The sequence below is a fragment of the Lissotriton vulgaris genome, chromosome 7 (genome assembly GCF_964263255.1).
Source record: "Lissotriton vulgaris chromosome 7, aLisVul1.2, whole genome shotgun sequence".
Classification (NCBI taxonomy): domain Eukaryota; kingdom Metazoa; phylum Chordata; class Amphibia; order Caudata; family Salamandridae; genus Lissotriton; species Lissotriton vulgaris.
Window position 1 is genome coordinate 1,267,503,827 of NC_141695.1, and position 17,729 is coordinate 1,267,521,555.

A 17,729-nucleotide genomic window follows, 5' to 3' on the forward strand; every position below is an offset into this window, starting at 1 on the left:
ACTACTGCCTGGACAGTCAAGTCCGGAGGGATGGCTTCTTTGGCCGTTCCGTCCTCCAGGACTTTCTGGTGTGATATTGGTTCGCAGACCCACCACCGCGGGGTTGGTATTGCTGGGGTATCTATTCTAAGGTAAGGAATCTATCACTAACGTGTCTCTTTCAGATGCACAAGTTACTACTTGTGTAACGATATATCTGTAAGAGACATTAGTTAGTGATAGATTCCTTACCGCCCTCCCATCCTCCCCGTTCTGCGAACCGATATTTAGGGTTAAGGTCATCCCCTTTCAGGGCCCTAGTTTCATGGCACCAGTGTTAGTTCTATCATGGCTCTGCGTATCTGGCGCGGAAAAGCTGTGTTATCAGAACTGACGTCAGCGCGCATGGGCGCCGTCTATATACTCCGATGACGTCATCCCGGCGCTCACGACGCCGACGACGGACGCGGAGCCGCAGACGACGCCTAACAGCGCGCAGGGGTATTGCTACGCAAAAATTTCCGGATCCAGTCTGACGCCTGGGGATATTCTAAGGTAAGGAATCTATCACTAACTAATGTCTCTTACAGATATATCGTTACACAAGTAGTAACTTGTGCACCGGGCCTGGAGGATCCAGCCATGGACCTGTTTCTCACCCCGGCAGTGACTAAGGCGGCCCCCTCTTGACTACAGAAGAAATACCGGGCTCCCGACTCCGATCCGGCTTTTCTAAGGGCGGAACCTCCTCCAGACTCGGTGATAGTGACGGCGGCTAGAAAGCAGCATGCCAGCACTCCGTCATCCACAGTCCCACCAGATAAGGAATCTAGATGGCTGGATTCGGCTGGGAGGAAGGTTTGTGGGACGTCGGCGACTTCCATGAAAGCGGCGAGTTCCACAGCCTTGTTAGGACGGTATGACCGAGCCCTCTGGGAATCCCTCCAGCAGTTTGTAGAACACCTGCCTCGTGACAAGAGAAGATTTCCAAGAGGTGTTGAAGGAGGGGATGTTGGTGGCGAATCAGGTCATCAGTGCTGCAGCCGATTCTTCCCTCCTGGCGGCACATGGTTACTGCAATGGGATTAATCAGCGCACAACAAAGGGTTGCCAATTTACCATTCTCTGGCGAAAGCCTGTCTGGAAAACATGCAGATGACAATGGCCCGCATGAAGGCGGAGGCCGAAACAATCACAGCTGTGGGTCTGTAAAAGCCCAAGGATACCAAGAAATCTTACCGCCCGTTCCAGAGACTGTTTGGTGGACAGGGCTGAGTGCGTGGCCAGGCTTCGGGACAGCAGCAGCAACAGCAACAGCAGTTCCGAAGACCGTTCCTGAAGCGCCAGAAAGGCAGAGGCGTCCAACAGTAGGCAACAGCGACCAAAGGCCCGGCCGGGTCTAGGCCCTGAGCGCTTACTTCCCCTGCATCCGTTACCCACTCCGGTGGGGGGAAGCGTTCAATTTTTTCTGGCAGAGTGGAGAAAAATTACTCTGGACAAGTGGGTGCTGAATATTGTTTGCAATGGATACAGTCTTCGGTTCACCAGCCCGCCTCCATCAATTCCTCCGGTCAGCGCACAGTGTCAGCTGCTCGAGCGCCAGGCGGAGGCCGATATCCTTTAAGGAAAAGGGCGATGGAAGACGTACCTCTGTCGCAAAGGGGAAGAGTTCTGTACTCCCGGTTCTTCCTGGTTCGCAAGATGGACAAGAACGAGTTCAGGCCCATTCTTGACTTGCGACAGGCAAACAAGTGGATTCGCAGAGAGAAGTTTTGCATGCTGTTGTTGCATCAGATTTATCCTCAGTTGCAACGGGGAGACTGGCTATGTGCTATAGACCTACAAGATGCGTACTTCCATGTGCCCATTGCACACAAACACAGGAAGTTCCTGCGATTCCAAGTCGGCGCCAATCATTATCAGTACACAGTACTGCCATTCAGACTGAAGTCTGCGCCAAGAACATTCTCAAAGTGCATGGCAGTGGTAGCAGCACACCTAAGGAAGAACAAGGTGTTAGTCTACCCGTACCTGGACGATTGATTGATCAAGGCCTCCTCCTACTCGGAAGCTCAAGCACACTTCCAGAAGACGTGCGTTCTCTTGAACAAGCTGGGGTTGCACATCAACATGTCCAAGACTGTCCCGACGCCGGTCCAGTGCATTCAGTACTTGGGAGCCTCCATCAATACGCTGTCAGCAAGCGTGTCTCCTTTGAAGGAGCGACGATTATCACTCCTTCAGAAGGCTCAGGCTCTTATGACCGCTCCATCTACAACAGTGAGGACGGTGTCTTCTCTACTGGGATCGATGGCCTCTTGTATCTTCCTAACGCCACGCACACGACTGCACATGAAACCGTTGCAAGAGTGCTTGGAGGATCAGTGGGAATAGAGGAAAGGGTCTTGGGACGACAAGATACGACTGTCTCTGCATGCTCTTCAGTCTCTGAAGTGGTGGTGTTCAGCGGAGAATCTCCTCCGAGGGGTTCCCTTCCACAAGGACATTCCCACTCAGACTATCGTGACGGATGCTTCTCTCCACGGTTGGAGGGCGCACTCCGGAGACTTACAGATTCAAGGAACGTGGTCCCCGATGGAGTCCACGTATCACGTCCATTTCCTGGAACTCAGAACTGTTCACTTGGCACTGAAGGCATTTCATCCGTCCTTCCAGACCAACTCTCTGCTTGTACAGACGGATAATACGACCACGATGTATTACCTCAACAAGCAGGGGGGCTCGAGATCACGCACTCTGTCGCAGGAGGCGCACGCGATCTGGCACTGGCTTCTGGCCAGAGGACTGACGATAACGGCTACCCATCTGCCAGGTGTGCAGAATGTTCAGGCGGACGCACTGAGCAGACTGATTCAGGAAAACCACGAATGGGTCATAAATGACAAGGTTCTAGGAGAAGTCTTGGCAAGGTGGGGGACTCCAGACATAGATCTGTTCGCCACCGCCGAAAACAGCAAATGCTGATACTTTGCCTCCAGGTACTACCAGCAGGGGACGCTGGGGAATGCGCTATGGATCAACTGGTCAAACAGCTTTATGTACGCTTTTGCATCCATTCCCCTTATTCCGGCGGTGCTCATCAAGCTGGCCCGGTCCAGGGCGCGAATGATCCTGATTGCCCCGGAATGGCCCAGGCAGTGGTGGTTCACGGACCTGCTTCACCGGTCTCTCCTTCCTCACATACGGCTGCCGTGCAGGCCGGATCTTCTCACGAATTTCAGGGGGCAGATGTTGCACCCCAACCTCTCGTCTTTGAGTTTGGCGGCATGGCTCCTGAGAGAGTGCAATATGGCCATTTGAATCTCCCCGAAGATTGCATGGATATACTGAAGGAGGCTAAACGACCTTCCCCTCGGACTTCCTATGCTTACAAGTGGAAGAGGTTCAGTATCTGGTGCAAGTCCGAGAACTATGACCCGAAGACGCGCAAGGAAGAAGTCATCCTTCCTTATCTTCTGCATTTGGCTCTGTCTGGCCTTAATGTTCATTCCATTAAGGTTCATCTCGCTGCATTGACTGCCTACAGGAAATGCCCTTCACAGACTTCCTTCTTCCAGATCCCCGTGATAAAAGATTTTTTGGAAGGCTTGAAGAAAGTGTTCCCTCCTGTCCGGCTTCCTTCGCCTTCATGGGGATTGAATGTGGTGCTGTCCAGATTGATGAAGGAGCCTTTTGAACGTATTCATAAGTCTTCGTTGCAGCACCTGTCCTGGAAGGCGGCGTTCCTCGTGGCCATTACATCGGCCCGCAGGGTGAGTGAAATTCAGGCGTTGTGTTGCCAAGAACCTTATACTGTATTTCATGCTGCTAAGGTTGTTATGCGTACTCACCCAAGGTGATTTCTGATTTTCATGTCAACCAGACCATAACTTTGCCTACGTTTCTTCAGAATCCTTCATCTCCAGCGGAAAGGTCTTTAAATTCCCTGGATGTTAGGAGGGTGTTGAAATTTTATATGGATAAGACCAAAGATATTCGTAGGTCAGACCAATTGTTTATCAATTATGGATCGGTCAGGACGGGTCTTGCTACCTCTAAGCAGTCCATCTCTAGGTGGATTGTGTCCTGCATACAGCTGTGTTACCAAAAAGCTAATAAGACCTTAGGGGGTAAACCTAAGTCTCATTCCACCAGGGGCAAAGCTGCTACGACTGCTTTGCTCCGTAATGTTCCAATTGCAGAAATCTGCAAGGCTGCCACTTGGAAGTCGGTCCATACCTTTGCTAAGCATTACTGCCTGGACACTGATGCCAGGGCAGACGCTCAGGTTGGGCAGGCTTCGCTGCGAAATCTGTTCGCACAATAGTGGTGTTAATGCACAAGTTACTACTTGTGTAACGATATATCTGTAAGAGACATTAGTTAGTGATAGATTCCTTACCATAGATTCCTTACCTTAGAATATCCCCAGGCGTCAGACTGGATCCGGAAACTTTTGCGTAGCAATACCCCTGCGCGCTGGTAGGCGTCGTCTGCGGCTCCGCGTCCGTCGTCGGCGTCGTGAGCGCCGGGATGACGTCGTCGGAGTATTTAGACGGCGCCCATGCGCGCTGACGTCAGTTCTGATAACACAGCTTTTCCGCGCCAGATACGCAGAGCCATGATAGAACTAACACTGGTGCCATGAAACTAGGGCCCTGAAAGGGGATGACCTTAACCCTAGATATCGGTTCGCAGAACGGGTAGGATGGGTGGGCGGTAAGGAATCTATCACTAACTAATGTCTCTTACAGATATATCGTTACACAAGTAGTAACTTGTGCATCTGAAAGAGACACGTTAGTGATAGATTCCTTACCTTAGAATAGATACCCCAGCAATACCAACCCCGGTGGTGGGTCTGCGAACCAATATCACACCAGAAAGTCCTGGAGGACGGAACGGCCAAAGAAGCCATCCCTCCGGACTTGACTGTCCAGGCAGTAGTGTCTTGCGAACGTGTGCAGTGAGGCCCACGTGGCTGCCTGACAGATGTCCTGCAGGGGGACACCGCGGCCCAGGGCAGTTGTCGTTGCCGTGGCCCGAGTGGAGTGAGCCCGCAATCCAGCCGGGGGCTCTTTCCTCGCCATGGAGTAACATGCTTGAATGCACAAGATGATCCACCTAGAGATGGTCCTCTTGTGCACAGCCTTTCCCTTCTTCGCGCCCACGTAACCAACGAAGAGTTGGTCATCCACCCGGAATTGGCGTGTGCGATCTAGGTAGTAGGAGAGCGCACGTTTTGGATCCAGACGGTGGAGCCTCTCCTCCTCTTTCGAGGGGTGCGGAGGCGGAAAGAAGGTGGGCAAAGTGATGGACTGCCCGATGTGGAAGGCCGTGACAACCTTGGGCAGAAAGGAAGGTCGTGTACGTAACACCACCTTATCAGGATGAACAGACAGGAAAGGTGGAGAAGAAGAAAGAGCCTGGAGCTCACTCACCCTCCTGGCAGAGGTGATGGCAACCAGGAAGGCCGTCTTCAGAGTAAGGAGACGAAGAGGGCAGTTATGAAGCGGCTCAAAGGGAGCACACATCAGATAGGTGAGAACCAGATTCAAGTCCCACTGGGGCATCACGAAGGGAACAGGAGGGAACATGTGCGTGATGCCTTTCAGAAATCTACTCACAATAGGGGACTTGAATAAAGAAGGCTGATCTGGTAGCCTCAAGAAGGCTGATAGAGCAGAAAGGTACCCTTTAAGAGTGCCCAGAGCAGAGCCCTGCTGGGCAAGGGAAAGAAGAAAGAGCAGCACTTCCGAAAGGGGTGCAGAGAGAGGATCCACAGCCTTTGCTGTGCACCATGCCACAAATCTGTTCCACCGGCAGGCGTATACCGACTTTGTGGAGGGACGCCTGGCTGCCAGAATGATATCACAGACTTCGGGAGGCAAGTCAAATGGCCTCAACTGCCGCCGCTCAATCTCCAAGCTTGTAGGTGGAGACTGGACAGGTTCGGGTGCAGGACCGTCCCCTGCTGCTGCGACAGAAGGTCCTCCCGAAGAGGCAGACGAATCGGGGGATCGACTGACATGCTGAGTAGCTTGGGATACCAGTATCTTCGTGCCCAGTCCGGAGCCACAAGGACGACCTGGGCCCGGTCGCGCCTGATCTTCTTCAGCACTCTGGGCAGAAGTGGTATAGGCGGAAAGGCGTACAACAGACCGCAGCTCCACTCGCGACGAAAAGCGTCTCCGAGCGAGTGCCGCCTTGGAAACTCCAACGCGCAGAACTGCTGACATTGCGCGTTCTCTTCTGTGGCGAATAGATCTAACCAAGGCTCTCCCCACTGTCGAAAGAGACCTTGCGCCACGTCAGAGTTCAGACGCCATTCGTGATCCATCATGCACCGGCGGCTGAGTTCGTCCGCCCTGGCATTCAGAGAGCCTGCCAGGTGTTGAACCACCAGGGTCACGCCCTGATGTTCCAGCCGCTGCCAGAGGCGCAGAGCCTCCTGGCAGAGGGTCCACGACCCCACACCGCCCTGTTTGTTGCAGTACCACATGGCGGTGATGTTGTCGGTGAACACTTGCACTACGCTCCCCTTGACAGAGGGGAGGAATGCCTTCAGTGCAAGACGAATCGCCCGCAGCTCCAGAAGGTTGATGTGGAGCCGGGACTCCGCCGGAGACCAGAGGCCTCTGATCTCCGCCTCTCCCATGTGGCCTCCCCAGCCCTGGAGGGACGCGTCCGTCACAACTACGTGCTCCGGCTGGGGTAGGGAGAGGGGTCTGCCACTGACCCAGTCGCGGTCCGTGAGCCACCACTGCAGTTGCTTCGCAGTGCCCTCTGAGATCAGGACATGATCGGACAGGTTGCCCTGATGCTGGGCCCACTGAAACTTCAGGTCCCACTGCAGAGCCCGCATCCGCCACCTGGCGTGACGCACCAGAAGGATGCAGGAGGCCATCAGCCCCAGAAGCCGCAGCGTCAACCTGACCGAGACCCGGGATAACGGCCTGAAGACAGGAATCAGAGCCTGAATATCCCGAACCCGCTGTTCGGGTGGGTAAACCCGAAACTGCGCCGAGTCGAGAACCGCTCCGATGAAGAGGAGCTTTTGAGAGGGACACAGGTGTGACTTCGGCACATTGATGGAGAACCCCAGCAAGTGCAGGAGGTCGGCCGTAGTCTGGAGGTGGCTGACGACTGACTGGGGCGAGCCCGCCTTCAACAACCAGTCGTCGAGGTAGGGGAAGACTGATATCCCCTGCCTGCGCAGATGGGCTGCGACCACCGCCATCACCTTCGTGAACACCCGTGGGGCGCTGGCAAGGCCGAAGGGGAGCACGGTAAACTGAAAGTGCTCTTGGCCTACCATGAACCGTAGGTAACGCCGGTGGGCCGGCAGGACGGGGATGTGGAAATAGGCGTCCTGCAAGTCCAACGCTACCATCCAGTCTCCCGGGTCCAGGGCAGCCAGGACCTGAGCCAAAGTGAGCATCTTGAACTTCTCCGTCCGGAGGAAGCCGTTGACGTTCCGCAGATCCAAGATAGGGCGTAGGCCCTCTTTGCCCTTCTTGGGTACCAGAAAGTAGTGGGAGTAACAACCACGTCCTACTTCTGGCCCAGGAACGCGCTCGATGGCCCTCTTGGCCAAGAGGGCCGAAACCTCCTCTTGCAGAAGTTGCAAGTGATCCCCCGACACACGGTGGTATTGAGGTGGCATGGATGGAGGGGAAGACTCGAAGGGGAGGGAGAAACCCCTTCGGACAATTTGCAGCACCCACCTGTCCGAAGTGACTGTATGCCAGTGGGAGAGGTGATGGCGAACCCTGCCTCCCACAGGCGTCACATGGGCCTGAAAACTCGGACTAGGAAGGTTTTGAGGCGGGGGCTGCTGAGGGAGGTGTGGACTGGCCTCGCCGCTGGCCCCGACCACCGCCACGGCGGTTCCCACGGCCGCCACCGCGTTGCTGAACATTCTGCGGCGCGTGGCTGACGGTCCGTGGTGGGGTGCCCCTTCCGTGGCCACGAAAGGAGCGAAAGGCACCCGATTGCTGGCGTGGGGCCGTAAGGCCCAAGGACTTGGCCGTGGCCCTGGAGTCCTTGAAACGTTCCAGCGCATGGTCTGCCTTGTCGCCGAAGAGGCGACGGCCATCAAACGGCATGTCCAGGAGGGTGGCCTGGACATCGGCCGAGAAGTTGGCGGACCTCAACCAGGCGTGGCGTCGAACCGCCACCGTCGTTGCCATCGCCCTGCCCAGTGAGTCCGTGGTATCCAGCCCACACCGGATAGAAAAGCGTGCCGCATCTCGGCCGTCCGCAAGGGTTTGGCTGAGTTTAGCCCTGACCTCCTCAGGGCATTGTGGCAGCACCTCCGCAACCGTGTCCCACAGAGTGTGGGTGTAGCGGCCCAAGAGACAGTTGGTGTTCACAGACCATAGCCCCAGGCTCACAGACGAGAAGACCTTCTTCCCGAACTGCTCATATCTCTTGGATTCCCTGTCGGGCGGGGCCGACGGGAATGCGGTTTGGGAGTTAGAGGCCTGGATGACCAGGCTCTCGGGGGTGGGATGGGTGGACAAAAAGCATGGGTCGCCCGGTGCCGGGCGGTAGCGTCTGGCCACGTTCCTGTCCACAGGGGGGCCTGTGGCGGGCTTGGACCAAGTGCCCAGCAGAACGTCACACAAGGCCTCATTGAACGGCAGGAGGGGCTCCGCGGAGGCGGACTGCTGTTTGAGGACCTCAGTGAGGAGATTAGTCCTCACGGCCGCGACGGGGAGCTGAAGGTTTAAGGCCTTAGCTGCCTTCGTCAACACTACGCTGTAAGCAGAACCCGCCTCCGAAGCCACAGTCGGGGGCGACGTAAATCCAGTGTCTGGCGAGGTGTCAATACCACTGGCCTCCCCAAGCTCATATGTCCAGTCCTGATGCGACTGGCAATCACGTGCCAGAGGGTCCTCGGACCCCTCCCATTGCTCCTCGTCACCTGGCTCCTGGAGACCAGGATTAACAGCCAGGGCCTCCTCGTGGAGATAGAAGTCTCCAAAGGCCGACGGAATCGGCGCCCAGCGGCGCCCCTCCGACTCCTGAGTAGGACCGTAGGAAACATTGGGGTCGGCAACCACATCGGCTGCCGGGGACGACACCTGAAGGGACGGCGCCGGCGAGGTCGTAAGGTCGACCGGCGAGGTCCCGGATCCGGAGCCGGATCCAGCGAGGTCGCGCGGCGCCGGGACCGAAGTCGCCAGCGGCGCCGGGCCCGAAGCACCCGACGTCGTCGGGGCCGAAGCGCCTGACCCGGAAGGACCTCCAGACGGAGCCGATCGGCCCGAAGGCGCCACGGGAACCGACTGAGGAGGGAGGGCCCTCATGGCCATGAGGTACCTCTCGACCTCCTCCTGCGACGCGCCGTGCCCAGGGACCCGAAGGTGTGGGGCAGGCGGCGACGCTTGCGACTCCCGCGGAGCCGCGTGGGCGGTGTCGCCCGAGTCCCCGGCCGCATCGAGCGAGCGTCGGGGCGGGTCGGAGGACCGATGACGTCGCTCCGACCTCTCATGCCTCTTACCTGAGGACTTGGAACCAGACGATCGGTGTCCACTTCCGGAACGTCGATGACTCCGACCTCGCGACCTGTCCCTCGACCTCCCGTGGGACCGGGACCTGGAGCGGCGCGGGGCCGACTGCCGCAGCTCGAGCCGCTTGCGGGTCCGCTCCCGCCTAGCCTTCGACGTCAGGGCCCGGCAGTCGACGCAGGTTCGATCGTCGTGGTCGAGGCCTAAGCACTTCAGGCACCAGCGATGGGGGTCCGTGACCGACATGAGTCGACCGCACTTCGAACAAGGCTTGAACCCGGGCATCCCTGGCACCGATAGTCGAGACAGTCGACTAAGAGAGATCAAAAAGGATCAAAAAACTTTTCAGTCAAAAAGTGACTGGGGGTAGAGCTTCTTCCGGATCTGCGCTAGCTGGCGCGGAAAAAAGAACTGACGTCAGCGCGCATGGGCGCCGTCTAAATACTCCGACGTCATCCCGGCGCTCACGACGCCGACGACGGACGCGGAGCCGCAGACGACGCCTACCAGCGCGCAGGGGTATTGCTACGCAAAAGTTTCCGGATCCAGTCTGACGCCTGGGGATATTCTAAGGTAAGGAATCTATGGTAAGGAATCTATCACTAACGTGTCTCTTTCAGATTTTCGTTCTCCACCGCCGCTTTTGTGTGGGGATGGGCTTGCCATTCTATTCACTAGATTATGACTATACACAGAGATCCCCTACTACAGAAGGAGTAGTTTCTGTCCTGTAACTCCAGTTCTGTATTAGGGGTATCTGTTATAGTCATAAGCGCCCGCCCTCCTCCCCGGTGGAGAAAGTTATTCATGTAAGGAATGCTACAGGTTTGGCGTGTTACGCCTTCAAAAAGAACTGAAAGTAAAAAGAACCTGCTGTGCATTCTGGGATACTGGGAGAAGTTCTGGAAAGTTCTCTTAAATGCACAGTATCCTGTTTAAGCCACATAATGGCAGCCTATAGGGCTTGTCTGTCCATACCTTCCTCTCTATCATTCCAGAGGCTTTTGCTGGTAGAGGCAAGTTTCTCTATGGAGGAAACTGGGCAGGCTGTGCTGTTTGTGTGGATTTTTAGTGGAATTTCAAGTTGAAGTACTGGACAGTGTAGCCTGTGGATATAGGCTGCATTATCGGTCTTTAAATTCTCTCTTAAGTGTCTTTGCAGTTCTGCATTTTTTGACAATTTAAGAGATTATTTTGATTGCTCCGGGGTCCACGCACATGGGCGGGACTATTCACTAGATTATGACTATAACAGAGATACCCCTACTACAGAACTGGAGTTACAGGACAGAAACTACTCCTTCCAGAACCAGGGGAACTGCCCTTCTGATCACCTGATAAAGAAACATTACAGTTTTTTTCTTTCAGCACCACTGATACCAGCAGTGATTCTGACACACCGCAAGCTTCAAGCGACAATGATGCTTATAGTGCCAGACTGGCCAAGATAGTGGTGGTGCTCAAATCTAGTGCAGTTTTCATCCGGCTACACGTGTTGGCAAAGCAGATCTAATTTATTGACCAGGCGACACGGAAAAGATCATCGAACATGATACTTAATTTGCACCATGACTGTGGAGATCAGACATAAAAGTTTTGTAGAAAGCCTGAAGGAACTGTTGCCACTAATCAGAACGCCATTCCCACCATTAGAAACTCAATCTGATCTTAAACGAATTCACACAGCTGTATTGTAATGTCTTTCATGGAAGATGGTATATCCGATGAAAACAATAAATCTTTTATTTGTAGCTGACTTAGTGGTAGCCTAGCATTTTTCATGTATTGCCTGTGAAAATCCTTTAGTTCTTTTTTTTATTATAATCATTTATAAGTACAGTTGATCGGTCATTTAAAGCAGCATACCTCTTAGCTTTATCATTACTTGTTCATGTCAGTTTCTAGAAACTGTGGATTTAACCTCCATTACTGATACTAGATTTAGTTTGAACTTTTAATTTTTTCATTGGTGTTTGAGTCCAGCTCTATTACATTGCTAATTCGATCTCTAGTGGTCTATTCGAAAGTTGTAACTGGTAAATTGATTACATGCTCATTGTAGAGCTTATGTGTAAAATTACTGGGGAGATTTTCAATTAAAGTAGTTTTCTCCAGACCTCTTTTCAGTCTATCAAATGCTACTTCCTAAGTTGTAACAGTGATCAAAGAGGGAACCGGCTATTCTGTTGGCCACAGGAAAGACTATGTCCTGTTTGATACATGGATAACAGATTGAATTCATCTTCCCAAACTTGGTTCTTTGAGTAGCAGACACATCCTTTCTTTACTTTGTCCGCACAAGTGAGCCATTTGAATCATACGCTTGGAATGTCTATCTGCAGCCTGTTGGTAATGGGATTGGGGAAGGGTGGACTCTTTCTTAAAAAAAAAAAAAAAAAAAAAAAAAAAAGGGTTTGTAGCACTAACCAATTTGAACCATTGTTTCTAATAATGTGGGTAGTCCCAAATTAGTTTTGCATGTCGAGATATGTTTGCATGTTAATTCATCTACAGGGTGTAAAACATACTGTTGCTTTATTCTTGCTTCCTGCAGAAAGTGGCTCCACAAAGTCGGTGTTTGGTAAAGAGTCCAATGCTGCATTTGCATTGGATTCATTCAATTCCAGTTTGAAGAGCTCCACATCTGCACCTAAACTGTTTAACAGCCTCCTTTTGGGTCCCACGGCCTCCGGCAACAAGTCAGAAGGCTCTAGTTTACGTGACCTGCTTCACAGTGGGCCAGGAAAGCTGCCTCAAGGATCTTCAGACTCTGGAATCCCTTTTCCTCCTGTGTTCTCTTCGGCCCCTGGGGTGAGTGACCAGTGATATATTATGTCTTGCATGGTTCAAACTATTAGGGATTTTAAATAGTTTGAGGTTGGGTGGTGGTGTGTTTGATCGATGCCTCCTGGTACATGTGAACCTATATGTTCGAGGCATGTGGGCTGCTGAATTCATATCTGTGCATAGATCCCCGCCTAGTGTTGGGTCCGGATGATTGCACAATGTTGTCCTGGAAGAGTCTTCGAAGTATCACGAGATAGGTGGCTCCTCCCCTGGACTACAGTGCGCATGGGCATCGACTCCATCCTCAGATTGTTTTTTTCCGCCATTTGGTTCGGATGTCTTTAATTCTCTCTTGTCGGAATCGATAGAAAAACTTTCTTAAGACCAAAAGGTCTTTAGGATATACGTCGGTATTGTCTTGCGTTCGGCTTTACTTCTTCTAGATCGGCTCCGAGCCGGTTTCTGTACTTCCGCGTGCTCTCGGCGCGGAAGGCCTAGTCGACGCTCCTAACTTATCGACCATCCATCATGGACCGTAGTCCATTCAAGAGGTGTCCGGTCTGTAACTCTAAGTACCCCCACATCGACGTCCATCCGGTGTGCAACAAGTGTCTGTTGCCGGACCACGATGAGGCCAAGTATATGGCCTGTTCACGCTTCAGGTCCAAGAAGACACTCAAGCTTCGACGTGCTGCGCGCCTGGAGGCCCAGCAATCTGCTTCGGCACCTGCGGACATTTTCGATGCTGGGGATGTCGAGGAAGAATATATCCAGGACATCTCGGAATCAAACCCCGCGTCGGATGTCGAAGAAGACTACGACGCTAATGCTGAGGTGTTCGAAAGCAAAGAAGTCGCCGAGGAGGTAGGAGACGACGACAGTGCCCTCTGGGCCATGGAGGATAGCTCGGACGAGGAGCTTCCTCAGACTGACTCTGGGGCCGTGCCTGTTCATAAGGCCCAGGTCGAGGGATCGCCTTCGGGCCTTACCCAAGACCTTGATATGAGTTCCACGGCCCCGCCTTCAGGCCCGGCCACGGACATTGTTACCGAACCACTCCCTGGCAAAACAAAACCGAAAGTGAAACCTACGGTCTCGACGCAAGATACTGCGCAGGTGCAAACATCGAAACAGAAAGTGCGCATCCCTTTGGTCGGAACAATATCTTCGGAGGCTTCGGCGCCGAAGAAGCCAAAGATGGCTGTCGAGCCGAAAGGCCAAGTCAAGGGCGTTGAGACGAAGTCTGCCGCGTCGAAGACTAAGGTGAAGGTGGTCGATACTGGCGCGTTGGCGCCAAGGACGGTCGACGCCGGCAAGGGCATTGTCGACCCGAAGAAGGCTGTCGCTGAACCGAAGAAAACTCTCGGTGACCCGAAGAAGCGACTCGATGACCCGAAGGTTCTCTCTGCCCCCCGTCCTCACGACAAGGCCAAGGGCGCTGCGCCTCGTGAGTCGACGGCGAAAGTGACTTCGAAGGACCCTACTCCGAAAGTGGCCTCGAAGGACTCAGTTGAACCAGCGCGTCCGTCAGCCGCATTCACAAAAAAGGTGGCGGACTCCCTGCAGAGCATCAGGGACGGCACCGCGGCGGTCGAACCGAAGGATCCTCCGGCTGCGAAGCCTGTGGAGAAACCAGTTAAAGCGTCCACGCCGATCCTCTTTACGTTGCCGCCTAAGACGGCGCAGAAGGCTTTCGCTCCTAAGGCAGTGGCCGGCGTGCCCAAAAAGGTCTCCTCGGCGCCGAAGGCGTCGTCAGTGGTCCATGCCTATACGACCTTCGGAGGATGAGCGTCAGGAACACTTCATCGACGCCAAAACGGGCAGGCTTTCCCTCCTGAAGCGGAAAATCACCCCAGAACCCCAACTGGAGTCTTACAAGATCCCTCTCAAGAAGAAGGACTCTGCTTGCTCTCCGGTCTTGGTGGAAACTCTTTCACCACAGACTCATGATGTGTCGCCCACTTACTCCGATGTGGACGCTGGAGAGGGAGATGAAGAGGATGAATACAGTTATCCAGTCTATACAGACCCTGAGGATACCAATGAGCCCTACAGAAGACTCTGCTGCTTTCAATGGCCTCATTGAACGGGCTGCTGCCAATCACAATGTCCAGCTGCATGCTGACCCTGTGGATGTGGATTTCCTCTTTGACACTTTTTCAGTGTCAGAAAAGACTGTAAAAACTCTGCCTATGCTAAAAGGTCTTTTAAAGCAAGCTGCTGAGATCTTTAAAGAGCCAACCAGGGCGAGGTTGATAAACCCTAGGATTGACAAGAAATACAGGTCGGCGCCTACTGATCCTACCTACATTAAAGGACAGTTGCCTCTGGACTCCCTTGTCGTCTCGAATGCCCGGAAGAGGGCCAATTCTCAGACTACGGGTGATGCTCCTCCCCCAGACAAAGAATCCAAGGTCTTTGAGGCTTCGGGGAAGAGGGTAGCGGCACAGGCAGCCAACATATGGCGCATCTCTAACACGCAGGCGCTTCTGGCGCGCTATGACAGGGCGCACTATGATACACTAGAGACCCTGTTGCAACACCTGCCTGATCAATACAAGGAAGGGGCTGAGATGCTGATTCAAGAAGGTAAGCTAATCTCCAACGCTTCCATTAAGTGCGCTCCTGACGCAGCTGATACCGCGGCCAGAGCTATAAACACCAGTGTTATGCTTCGGAGACATGCCTGGCTGAGAATCTCTGGATTTAAGTCAGACATCCAAACCACCATCCTGAACCAAACGATTAACCCAGATCACCTGTTTGGCCCGGAGGTTGACACCACCCTTGAAAAAATGAAAAAGGACACTGACACTACTAAATCCATGGGTGCCTTACAGTCCCAGCAGTTTCGGGGTGGGTCCTTTCGTCGCTCCAGTGCTAGAGGCGTCTTCAGGGGTCAGCTTTCACAGTCCACGCAATACTACGAAGGCAACACCCAGACTACTTACACCAACAAGAGTCGAGGTGGATATCGTGGCAACAGCGCCAAGGGCAGAGGACGTGGCAACAACAACTCCAGGTCCTCTGCCACCAGCAAACAGTGACGCCTTGTCACTGCCCCCGACCACACAACACCGGTCGGGGGGAGACTCCAGCAGTTCCTGCCCGTCTGGAAGTCCATCACCACGGACAGGTGGGTCAGAAAACTTATCCAACACGGTTATTGTCTGGAGTTAACATCCACTCCACCCAACATGCCCCCAAGACACCGTCCTATGTCGGACGAGCACTTGCACTTATTGCAGCAGGAGGTCACCGTCATGCTGCAAAAAGGGGCAATAGAGCTCGTGCCTATGCCAGAAAGAGGCACAGGGGTATACTCCCTGTACTTCTTGATTCCAAAGAAGGACGGGTCCCTCAGGCCCATCCTGGACCTCAGGCCACTCAACTACTACATCCTGTCGGAGCACTTTCATATGCTGACCCTGCAGCAAGTGCTCCCGTTGCTCAGGCGGGGGGATTTTCTCGCAACCTTAGACCTGAAGGATGCGTACTTTCACATTCCACTGCACCCTTCACACAGGAAATACCTCAGATTCACCATCCATAACCAGCACTACCAGTTCAAGGATTTGCCTTTCGGTGTCACCACGGCACCCAGGGTGTTCATAAAGTGCCTGGCGACAGTGGCGGCGCATCTCCGGAGACAGAACATCCACGTCTACCCCTATCTGGAAGACTGGCTCATCCAAGCGAAGTCAGCCCAGCAGTGTGCCGCCCACATGTCCCACACCATTCACCTCCTGCACGATCTGGGATTCTCACTGAATTACCCAAAATCCCACCTTCAGCCCGCCCACGTACGGCAGTATCTGGGCGCGACCATAAACACTCTGGCGGCCACAGCACAGCCGAATTCAGTGAGTCGGCAGCATTCAATCGCTGATACAAAAATTCAGAACTCAACACTCTCTTCCAGCAAGAGTGTTCATGCACTTGATCGGCACGATGGCCTCCTGCATTTCCATAGTCCCGCACGCGAGGCTACATATGCGTCCGCTTCAGGAGTGCTTGGCACGTCAGTGGACTCAGGCTCACAGGCAGTTAAAAGACCTAGTGTTGGTGAGCGGTCGGGCATACAACTCTCTGCATTGGTGGACTCCACGAAACCTTTGCAAGGGCCGACCGTTCCAGGAGCCTGTGCCACAGATTATCCTGACGAAGGACGCTTCTCTCCAGGGATGGGGAGCTCATGTACTCCATTACACTGTGCAGGGCCTATGGACGCAACAGCAGAGGAGGATGCACATCAATGTTCTAGAACTGATGGCAATCTTCATGGCACTAAAGGCCTTCAAGGTACATCTGTGCAACAAGGTCGTGTTGATCCGGACGGACAACATGACGGCAATGTACTACATTCAGAAGCGGGGAGGAACACACTCTCCACAGCTGTCTCATCTGGCTCAGAGCATGTGGAAGTGGGTCATTCAGAGGAACATCTTCCTCATGGCGGAGCACCTCCCGGGCAAGGACAATCAGATGGCGGACCTGCTCAGCAGGCACAGCCACCAAATGCACGAGAGGGAGATACATCCATCAGTACTCCACCCGTACTTCCAGCAGTGGGGTCATCCAGAGATAGACCTGTTCGCCACAAAGGAAAATGCCAAAGCTTTGCCGCCAGGTTTCCACACCCACAGTCGCAGGGCAATGCGATATGGATGAACTGGTCAGGCATATTTGCGTACGCTTTTCCCCCAGCACCTCAAATACCGCTGGTGGCATGCAAGCTGAAGCAACACTTAATGACACTCATCCTGGTTTCTCCGACGTGGGCACGCCAACCATGGTACACCACGTTTCTAGAACTATCCGTGGTACCGCATCAAAGGCTGCACCTCACACCCAGACTTTTGACGCAGAGCCATGGCGACATTCAGCATCCAGATCCGCAACAGCTCAACCTGGCGATCTGGCTCCTGAGGTCTTCAAATTTGGCTACCTCAACTTGCCTCCCAACTGTATGGATATCATAAGAGAGGCAAGAAAGCCCACCACCAGAGCATGTTATGCGGCAAAATGGAAGCGGATTGACATTTATTGTGCAGACCACAACATCAACCCGCTAGACGCCTCTACTCACAACATCATTTGTTATCGGTTAAATCTATACAAATGCAATCTGGCCGATGCTTCCATTCGTATACATTTGTCCGCAATAGCAGCTTTTTTACAAAACAGGCAGCATCTCTCACTTTTCGGAGTGCCTGCCATTAAAGCCTTTCTGGAGGGACTCAAACGAATTATTCCTCCCCGGACCCCACCAGCTCCTGAATGGAACCTAAATGTGGTCCTCACCAGACTGATGGGTCCACCTTTTGAGCCTCTACACTCATGCGAGATTCAGTTCTTGACATGGAAAGTGGCTTTCCTGATAGCGATCACATCGCTGCGACGCGTTAGTGAACTCCAGGCACTAACTATCCAAGAGCCATTCATACA

The 17,729-nt window shown here is 53.6% G+C and overlaps 1 protein-coding gene across 1 annotated transcript in view; it reads left to right on the top strand.

Moving 5' to 3' along the window:
• KDM3B (lysine demethylase 3B) overlaps positions 1-17,729 on the top strand; it is a 1,298,224-nt gene that overhangs the window by 765,824 nt on the left and 514,671 nt on the right. Inside the window, exon 15 of the mRNA XM_086931831.1 lies at positions 12,049-12,305. Coding sequence (XP_086787957.1) covers positions 12,049-12,305 — 257 coding nt within the window. The remainder of the gene's footprint in view (positions 1-12,048; positions 12,306-17,729) is intronic.